The following is a 10,879-nucleotide window of genomic DNA, read 5'->3' as shown; positions in this document are numbered from 1 at the left end:
ACCTGTTAAAAGAATAATAACTATTTATTAAAAAAAATGTATATTTAATATTTTATTTTTGTAAGTACACGAATTCACTTCAAAAATATTTGAAAATATTTTATAAAACAATTTAATTTAAATATAGAAGCTTATTTGCAATTATATCAAAAAGTTATATTTATGTTTTGTAGATATAAATTCCATTTTCTGAGGCTTAATGCCAGACACATTAATATATTTAGGTATGTAAATAATATACTATTACTAATACACAATCGCTTTATAATGATTTAATTATAAAGTATTATCTATACTATATAAAAAATAAATTAATAATTTTACAAGTGTGAGCAAACATAATATTTTATTTTGAATTAACAAAATTAATTTATATATAATTAAACATTTTTTTAAAAAAATAAATAAAATTCCTTACCCAAAATAACATCCTTGTACTCTATTAACTTCATAATTAGTAAAAATAATTGATAAAAAAATCTTATTTATTTCAAAAATATATAAATATTAATTTATCCTGAACCAATAAAACCGGTACCTACTAGACTTCAATAATTTTAGCCAATAATAATTATTAATTAAATCAGCTAAAAAAAATGTTTCAGTTTAGACAGTTACAAATATAAACTACAGTTAACCTATTATTGGACAATAAAGACCTTCACCATAACTTAATTTTGACATATATGCAAAAAAAAAATTGACAAATTAGTATATAATTATAATAAATACTAAAAAATTCAAGTAGATTTACGTTATAATGTAATTTAATCAATTTCTTAATACCCGTGGAATTCGTTATGAATTAATTTTTCAACTAAAAAATGAAAAATATATGCAATAATCCGGGATAAGGTAATATTTTATTTTATTTTCATATTGGTTTGATGTTGAGGGGGCGTCTTTGTCAATAAGTTTATTTTAATTATTATTATTTTAATTGTTTATTACAATATAAATTATATATTTTAACTTATAACCTAATACGTATGTCATTATTAAATGGGTAATAATTATTATACAATACACTTTCGTTGCTCGTGGATCTTGAAGATCTACTAGTTTATCGGGCTTTATAAATCTATAACATATTAGTATACGTAATTCAATACACCCTAAAAAAGTAATAAATAGGTACCCATAAATTATAATAGAGGTCAAGTTGTAAAATCAGATTCTAATTTGTTATATAATATTCTCTAGTCTGTACTATTTTTAAAGCTAATAGCTATTAAGTGTGTTTTATATTCTTAATTAATATATCATACCATATGTGTCCCCTAATTACAAATCTAATTTACCGTCGAGGTGGGAGTTTCCCGAGTGCGTTCCAAGAATAAAAGGCCAAATTTTTGACATAGCCCTAGTATGTCCTAACTCCTATCGAAGTTAAAATAAAATTCCATTTCTACCGCTTCAAAATCATTATAGTTTACGAAATGAATGGGCATGGGTGCCCCAATTGCGCAATGCGCTTGTATACAATAAAAATTTGCCTACTTTCAGTTATAAACATAAAGTTGTTCAATCTATAATTCCATCACCATCAACAAAACCAATTTAAGCACAATTTAGTAAATACAATATCAAATGTGTAATCTCCTTGTCATCGGTTCGAACCGTTAAAATCACGCGCGTCTGTTGGTAGCAATGCGCACCGACAACCAATCGGGTCAACGGTACTTTTTTGTACGTTTGTAATAACGACCAATTATGAGAAAACGAACAAATTGTCAAATTGATAAACTGTCGGAATTTCCATTAGAGCGTCGTACTTCGTTCACCGTTTTATTCGTGTCTCGAACGCAAAAGAAGTTTTAAGTGAAACCACAATTGTAAAACACTTGTTACTTGTAAGTTAGCGTTTAAACGTTGCTTGCTGCATTTTGAACATTTGTTGTGTAAATGTGTCTGGCGTATCTCTCGTTATCGTTTCGTTTAACCGTAACATCACTGTCCACTTTTCTCAATATTATATTGTTTTAACGTGCACTCGGATATTCTGTGTTTTTTTTAAATTTGCACAATTTATTCATCGTCACTGTAGCCAAATAGTCTATAGACATTTCTGTACGTAAGTATTCGATATAAACATTTAGAACCATGAACAAAGACGATGACTTGTTTGAATTCGACGCTCCCAAGACATTCGTTAATCTGTACGAGATTGCAAATGCCAAAGATGACGGTGCCGACAGATTTTTTGGTAAGTCTGGCTGGGTAGATTTTGAGTGAAAATTTGTATGTCTAGGTATTTACTCCTCAAAGGAAAACAATACATTTTTTTTTTTTTTATATAACCTGTTAAAAATGTATTGGAAATTAGACAATGGTAGGGTTTCTTGTCTGCTTAAAGTTGTGTGTACCTGTTTATAGCTGTTTTTATCATATGATAGTCAGCTACAAAAATTTTAGTACCTTCTTATTTTAATTAACTGAGATAATTTATTAAAATACCCAAACAGTTAAAAATAAATATAGTTACACAATATAGACAATTAACATTAGTATTAACTTTTTTTTTATTTCTACCTGTATATTGTTTATTATTTAAATTATACCTATTCACTTAATGAAATATATTGAAGATTAATCATAGCGTTGTACAGTAACTTATGTTATTAAATATAAGGTATACAATATTTTGTTTTAAAAGAGGATACTTAACAGTGACTACCAATTTGAATTCTTCTTCTACCAAGAAGCAACTACTAGTTGAACAACATTATACTATAGTGCCTCTTATAGTTGTTGGCTATTTAATTAATGTGATTGAACAGTTGACAACTGTATTAGCGATGGGCCAGTAAACTTTTAAAGCAGGTCATATAAAATTGGTATCTTCTTTTTTGAAATTAAGAACAGGATACATAGTACTGAATCCCTTAAATTTTTATTTAAAAATTCAAAATTAAATGAAATTTTGTTTATTTTGTCTTTTGACGAAAATAATCTATTTGGATGTTTTAAACAATACATATTTTCACTAATAGTACCTTTTCTCAATTATTTTTTTTTTTTTGATAGATATTAGTATTACTGAACATTATCTTTACATTCATAATTCTTGAAAAACTTTTTAATTTGAATACTAATAGGTATATCCACTTAAAATGTATAGTACATAATAATTGTAATTTATTAGATATGGTTGAAAAATTGGAAAGTGCTAAATCCGAACCAAATTTGGGAATTGTAAAAATATCATCTGTGAATGGCAATGATGTTCTAGAGGAGAATAAGGAAAATTTTTCACCTGATGATCAGTTTGACGATCAAAATATTAAGTAAATGTTTTATTTATCAAATTTTTAAGTACTGTTTAATTCTTTATGTATATACAAGGTGATTTTTTAAGCATGCTCACCCCATTATTATGCTTAAATTATGTATATATTCAAATTTTAAGTTTTTTACTTTTTTGAATGACAACATAGTTTTAATTTCATATTCCAAACCAGAGTATTTTGATACATAAAAATTGAATTTAAGGTAAGTAGTTTATGAGTTATAAGTATTTAAAGTTTAGACGAGTGGAGTGGTACAGGGTTACCCCAAATAATCTTTGTTCACTACTCCACTTGTCTAAACTTTAAATACGTATAACTCATAAACTACTCGACTTAAATTTGATTTTTATGTATCAAAATATTAAGAAAAATATTCTGGTTTGGGATATGAAATTAAATTTATGTTGTCATTCTAATAGTAAAAAATTAAAAAAATATATATAAAGATAAAAAATATTTAAAAATATAATTTTATAATAAAAACGTTGTTTTTAACAACTTGAAACTATGTAAAAATCAGAATTTGAATATATACATAATTTATGTATAAAAATGGGGTAAGCATATTTAAAAAATCACCTTGTGTGTGTGTTTTTAATTCTAATTAAATATAAGATTATTCATAAATATTAATAAGTTATATTTTAACAGTTCATTGGCCCATCAATTAATTCGTTCTGCAAAGAAGACAAGAACATCAAAATTACATAACAGACATTCAATTACTGTGGAAGGAATTGAACTAGAGTTACCGCGGATCAAACATCATGCTATGATTACTAGATTAGATGAACTAGAAAGCACGCCTAAATTAGATTTGCGTACTCGCTCCGTTGTTAAATCCGAGTACAAATATGAACACATTAAATCAGGTTCGCAAGAAAATCTTATATTAGATAAAAGTTCAAAAAAATTCATGAGTATTGCTGAAAAAGTCAGGAATTACTTCAACAACACACCGCCTAGGTTTCATTCTAAACCCACTGTCTCAGCTGGTGAGTCACTTTCATCCGGTGCTCGTTTAGTGTCTTCTTGCTTTCTATTAGCCCATACAATTCTGTTGTAGGTAGTTCTTGTTTATATTTTGTAACAAAAACTTTGCTTTATTATAATATGTTTCACAACTATTAATTTTTATGTTTTTATTACTTAGTTTGATATTTTTTTATATATCAATCCTCTATTGCATGCAACCATTTGGTTAAATTTACTACTTTTAGTACTAGAACACTTAAAACTTGTAAAATACCTTCATTAAATATGATAGATTTGATCATTTTAACTTGTTTTAGGTTCAAAGGTTTTTAAATCTAGAAGTCTTTTCCCTGGTGCTTTTGAGCCAAGTATAAGCTCAAATAATACTACTAATATTATTGAAAATAAACCAACAAAGTAAGCTCTTTTAACCTAAAACTCTTCTTATTATTTTTTAATTTGTGTGCAATTTAATTTAGAAGCAGTAATGAAAACAAACAGAATTTTAATAACCTAAATATAAATATTCCAACGAGCAGTATCAAAGTGGTAATAGAATTTATTGTCATTTAACTTTATGTTAGAAATTTAATATTTTGTAATTTTTAGCCTAATAAAACTCAAAAAATAAAAGTTCTCAACTCCCAAGGCGGAGTTCAAGTGGTTGAAAATAAAGAACTTGGACATGGTGGTATAAAAGTTCTAGAAAAACAATTACATACTGTTCCAAAACCATTTAGCTTTGAATCTCGTAAATTGTGTGCTACCAAACCTCAAGTATAATGATATTTATATAAACTGTTATACCGAGAAATGATGACTGGAAGTAAAACATTTTTTTTAAAATATAAAATGAATTTACAGGTTGTGAAAAGTACAGAGCAACCATGGTCGTTTAAAGCACGACCAGCTACAGTTTTAAAAAAAAAACCATTTGTTCCTAAACACGAAAAAAAATATACTGAACCAAAAAATATACGTTTGAATACTGAAAGACGCGCTCAAGAATGGATGGTTTTTGAACTTGAAATAAAGGAAAAGTTTTCTCAATATGAAGAAAATACAAGAATGGTAATATTGCTGCTCTATATATTATTGTATTTAACTTAATTTTCATTTATTATATTTCAGAGACAAGAAGAAATGAAAAAAAAAGAAATGGATTTGATTAAAAATATGCGACAACAAACTATTCATAAACCAGAACCAATTAAAAAATATAAACCAGTCTTAATAAGAAAATCTGGAAGACCAATTACTGTACCACACAGCCCAAGGTTTTCAATTCGTCCAAATAGGAATTGTTTAAACTCCATATCTGAACAAGTCTAGTAAGTTAAATCATAGGTTAGGTATAGTTTTTATTATAGAATTTGTATCACTTATCAATGATTAGGCAAATATAAGTCAGTTTTTAATATATATATTGTTTGTTTTAAGACATTTCAGCAATTTTCAGCATTATTATTTTTTAATTGTCTTGTCTATACTATACTTATGCATTATAAATTAAGAAGGAAAATTAATAACATTACTGTTTAAAGTTCAAATATTTACTTCTATTTTAGGAATTTTGATTTCTTAAGTAAAACCATAAAAATAGGATTGCAAGATACCCAAAGATAATTATTATACTCTTTTAATTCTTTATACAAATTAATATTATTAATACATTTAATATGTAGCATTATTATTGAAAATTAATTTTTCAATTACTCATATTTAGTTGCTTGCATATTTATAACACCTTACTATAATATATTAAAATTAGGGTCTGGATTTTAAATCTTTGATATATATACTGGTTAAAAGGAGGGCTAAATAACAGATTTACATATTTTCTGTTGTAAAAAATTTGGGCTCTAATTATTATAATAAATTATGCTTATGATTACTCCATAATAATTTATAATTTATTAACATTATTTCTAACCAAATACATAATTAACAATTTTCTTTTTTTTCAGAATACTGAAAAATCTAATCACCTGAATACCAACATTTATTTTTATATTGTTCATTTTTTTTTCATTTTAAATATGTTTTTAAATTTTTAAATCTTTTTTTATTTAAGAGTGAAAAATAGTAAGACAAATATATTGTAAATATCAAATGTAATGAATATATTGACTTAGAAATAGCAAAATTATTAAGTTTGAGGGAAAACATTTTGCTTTAAATAGTATAAACGTGAAACGAATAAGGAATATTGTTAAGTAAAATTTGTCTTCTTTGTTATACCAAATTGTATACCTAAATTTTCTATTTTTTTTTCTATTTATGTAGTTTAATGATGTATGACATAATTATCTCTTTTAATAAAGTAGCACTTATTTTGTACTATATTTTTATAATATTATAATAAATTTTATTACTATACATTATTTTTATACTATGAAACAAACCTGGTGTTAAAAAATTTACAGAAAGTTTAATAAAACATAATCAAACATTTCTAAAATTATTAGGTAAATAAAAATCTCTTGTCAACATTTTCCAAGGTTTCCGAGGAAAATTTAATAACTGAACTAAAACTTTAAAAAAAGTATCAAAATGCTATGCAACTAAATGATGCTACTAGTAAATTTGTTATGAATGGATTGATTGTGATTGAAAATAACTGGGAATTCCACCATGTATACTTGTTGTGTTTTTAAAACTTTAAAAATGCTTACAAATTTACTATCATACCTGTAACTAGCTATACATGTTATCGTGTTCAAAATTTACTATAATAAAAAACAAATTATACAGTACAATGGGTCATGAACGTTTGTAGTCATTATTACTGCTTTTCGCAGAACAAAAAATGGTATTGAGAGTATTTAAATGCAGTAGTATTTGTATTCAATGATATGGGTAATATACGAATATCTCTCCAAGTATATAAAATACATTTATAATTTCTAGTTATGTAATTTATAATTTTTTTATTTGTTAGATAGTTATACTTTATTTTAATTTACTAATACTTGTTTAATAAAATGTAATTAAAATAAGATGCATGAAATTATAATTTTTATTAAACTATGTAAGAAAGAGGGATTCCGTTTTCTGTCAAAAAGACCATTGTATGTTATCATTATGACTGATGTCCGCAAAAAAAAAAATGATAAATTATTTAAGATATTTTTTGAGAACTTCTGAATCTAAATCTATCAAATTGTAATGATTATAATGTATACGCCTCACCTTGTTTCACAGATATTAATCATAAATTATTATCTATATCTTGTGTTACTCCTATTAATTTTTGTAAATATTTTAGCAGTGCACTATTTATTGTAACACCTCCACAGAGTAATGTCGTTTTTAGATGTATACGCGTGTAAAAAATTAAAATTGTATATTAGCATAATATGTCTTTGGTTATTTTTTTTCAAATTTTTGTTTACGTTGTCGTGATTTGTAGACCATGGTTTAAACTAACAGGTTTTGTAACTAATCATAATATCTAATCTGTAATTTATGTTTAATCACAGAATAATATTCTGCGATTTGATTTTTTTAATAAAAAAAATAAATAACGCGTGATATAACTGATATAAGAGATTCTCAAAAAATACCTAGGTATTCTTAAATTATTTATTTTTTTTTTTGTGAAAATCGGAATATACCATTTGGCAAAAAACGGTTACTTTCGTATGAAAATAAATGTGTGTTAATAGTTAATATTAAATAGGTATACCTACATATATCCTTATATACATAACATTTAGATGTGTTTTATTTATAAAACGGTGGATCAGAAGGCCGATGATAAATATGGGAAATAGGAACTACCTACTTTTAGAGTCGGCACACGCCTATGCTATACTTGTATTAAGTTCTAAAACTACAGTCATGGTTCCCATAGTAAATAATAAATACATATTTATTTACCACCCTATTTTGTGCATATATTATTTATCGAAGCTGTGGCCCCTAATAGTTAATAGAACTACTATTACATAATATAAAATTGAGATATATGTGTTTTATGTTACAAACATTCGAGTAATCGGGTGTCTACATATACAATCGTTTTGATCCAAGTGTAAATGAAATATATATATATATATTTATTTTATTGGTTTTCGACTGTCAAAGGTGTGTCTGTTATTATTAACTGTCGTCTAGCACAATTACACAGTAGACTGCAGTGATAAGTATTATTATACACGTACACTTCAGTGACATACAGATATAATACTGTGTTAAATTTTTTTTAAGACTTCAAAACGCCTGTTCTCCGACGTATACGTATATTTTATAGACATGAGATAATAGTACATTATATATTATATTATGCTCTCCAGCAGGCGCGTTCCGACGATTATTGTTCCGTGTGATTGACGTGTATTTCACTATTTCATTACAGTCGTTACACGTTAACACGTGCCTATAGCTGTTGAATACTTGTATGCACATACTTATTAAGTATTAATTAGATAATACCTATATATGTTATTGCTCATAGGCGTGTGTAGAATTACATGTCGGGTGCAGCAAACATTTTTACCGGCTCATTTTCTTTGACTAATTGTCCAAAAATACATTACTTTAATATTAGGTACCGCCAATTCCCCGTAATCCGAACGTCAACAATTAAAAAAAATCTTCATAATTTGTACCTAATATTTTCTTTCCCCTCGAAGTGTTTATTGATGTTTGATTCAAAAAATAAAAAAATACCTAGTGCGATTTATTTTTATCCACCTCAAGATTCGATTTATCGAGTCTGGCTGTGTTATGTAAAATTTGACATATACGTAGAGGAACCAGTTACTAGTACCAGTACCTATTTATCTACTTATTAAAATCAATACTAAGTAGTAAAAATAATAAGTCCAGAATTTAGGCTTCACCAGCCCTTTCAAGTATACGTAGTTAGGAACAACAAGAGCACATAATATACGTCATATGTACCTATATATATTTATTAATAAATTTAATTTTTTTTTGTATTTCTGATTTTATATTTGAATGAATTGTCTATGTGATCAAATTTAAAAAACAATATCTGTTAATTGTTATCTCTCGTCGGTTTTCTATGATATTTTAATTTATAAGCTATTTTTTTTTTTTAAATGTAGAACATTTACCATCTGTACCTATATATAAAATGAGCAAATTGGTTAATAATGTGAAATGAACATGTTTCAGTGTTGTGAGTTATGAGTATACCTATTTTTATGTTTTGCACATTTCAGTATTTTACATAAGTACACCTAATCATAATTTAAAAGATTGTGAAAATCAAACGAGAAATAACAGATAATAGATGTTTTTCCCTTAAATTTTATCATAGGTCAATTTTTTCTAATATCAAAATTAACACAAGATTTTTTTTTATTTATCACACTGGGAAAGAGACCACTTTATTATCCTCTTATATGTGTCCAATAATTGTTCGTCCCCTTAACGTGTCTCTGAGATGAGCTTGTCGTCCTAAATTCAGTTTATATTAGGTATATAAAATATTCACTTACGTTTTAGAAAAAAACGAGTTATAAAATAAGTTGTTTGTTGGATCACCAGAACACCAGATATTTGTATTATATTATGTTCCGTGACGTTGTATATTATATGATTATTGTCATGAGTAGGTAATATAATTTACACGCGTCGGAAATGGTGTCTGGAGCATTAAAGTCAAATGAACTTTCACTACGACAACATGCAACGGTACTTGAACCTGTGTGACTGTAAAAACTGCACCCGTAGAAAAGTAATATACCTAAGAAAATGTTGGATATAAGTACACTATACACGTTTACATCGTGGTTACCTATATTATGTATACCTAGGTAATGTCAATTGTCAAATAAACGGAAAAGCGAAGACGAACAAAGCAATTTATAATAATAATAGGTATGCGTATCTATATGTATATATTTTTAATAATTTAGTAGGAAAATAAATATAAATTTAGAATTGTATAAATGATATGCTGTTTTACACTAAACGCTTGTGTTGATATAGTGTGGACACTGGACAATATGGTTATAGCATAATATGATTAGCATACATTGGCCGTATGAAAGAAGAAAGAAGCTATCCAATACCCAGTGGTGTCACTTTTTTGCTTGATATTAATAAGTTTGTAGATGAATTTTATTAGTACAATAATATATTATATCTATTTATATTATAATATTATGTTAATAATAATTGTTATTTTATGATCAATTTATGTATAGACGTGTCGGTTATTTTGTTATACTTAATATTTGTTTGTAATTTATGTAGGTAGGTATCTACAATTATAAAAAAAATTGTGTTAGTTAAATTTTGTCGCCAAATTGAAAATATAGGTATTTTTTTATTTAATTTTTTATAATATTAATTAACATTAAAAATTACAATTTTTATTCTAATAATTATTATTACGTATGTTTATTATGTATCACCATTATTATATTATTATAGCATTATTAATTATTTAAATAATTTCCTAACATGTATTTAATTTAATGATGAGTATATAGGCAGTATAGCAGGTAGGTATATACAACTTTTCAATAAAGAAACCGCAATTATAGTAATTAGTTACTAATTATTAATTGTTATAATAGAGATATAGATGTAGGTCGGGTGACACGAATACTAGATAAATAAAAAAAAACTCAGAA

General features: G+C 25.9%; 1 protein-coding gene across 3 annotated transcripts; it reads left to right on the top strand.

Annotated features, from left to right (window-relative positions):
• Positions 1–1,728: 1,728 nt before the first annotated feature.
• On the top strand, positions 1,729–6,649 carry LOC113552325 (targeting protein for Xklp2-like). Of its 3 annotated transcripts, none has more exons than XM_026955165.1 (9): positions 1,729–2,206; positions 3,146–3,287; positions 3,942–4,285; positions 4,583–4,682; positions 4,745–4,814; positions 4,875–5,042; positions 5,130–5,336; positions 5,397–5,596; positions 6,233–6,649. In XM_026955165.1, coding segments are annotated over exons 1-9 (1,335 nt in total). In that variant the 5' UTR covers positions 1,729–2,103; the 3' UTR covers positions 6,234–6,649. The 3 variants fall into 3 exon arrangements, with proteins under 3 accessions (XP_026810966.1, XP_026810967.1, XP_026810968.1); XM_026955167.1 differs by having other exon boundaries at positions 1,730–2,206; positions 3,942–4,162; XM_026955166.1 differs by lacking the exon at positions 6,233–6,649 and having other exon boundaries at positions 5,397–5,597.
• Positions 6,650–10,879: the final 4,230 nt, after the last annotated feature.

Source organism: Rhopalosiphum maidis, chromosome 2 (assembly GCF_003676215.2).
Source record: "Rhopalosiphum maidis isolate BTI-1 chromosome 2, ASM367621v3, whole genome shotgun sequence".
Lineage (NCBI taxonomy): Eukaryota > Metazoa > Arthropoda > Insecta > Hemiptera > Aphididae > Rhopalosiphum > Rhopalosiphum maidis.
Note: the sequence above shows the minus strand (reverse complement) of the source record. Positions and strands in the feature narration are given on the sequence as shown.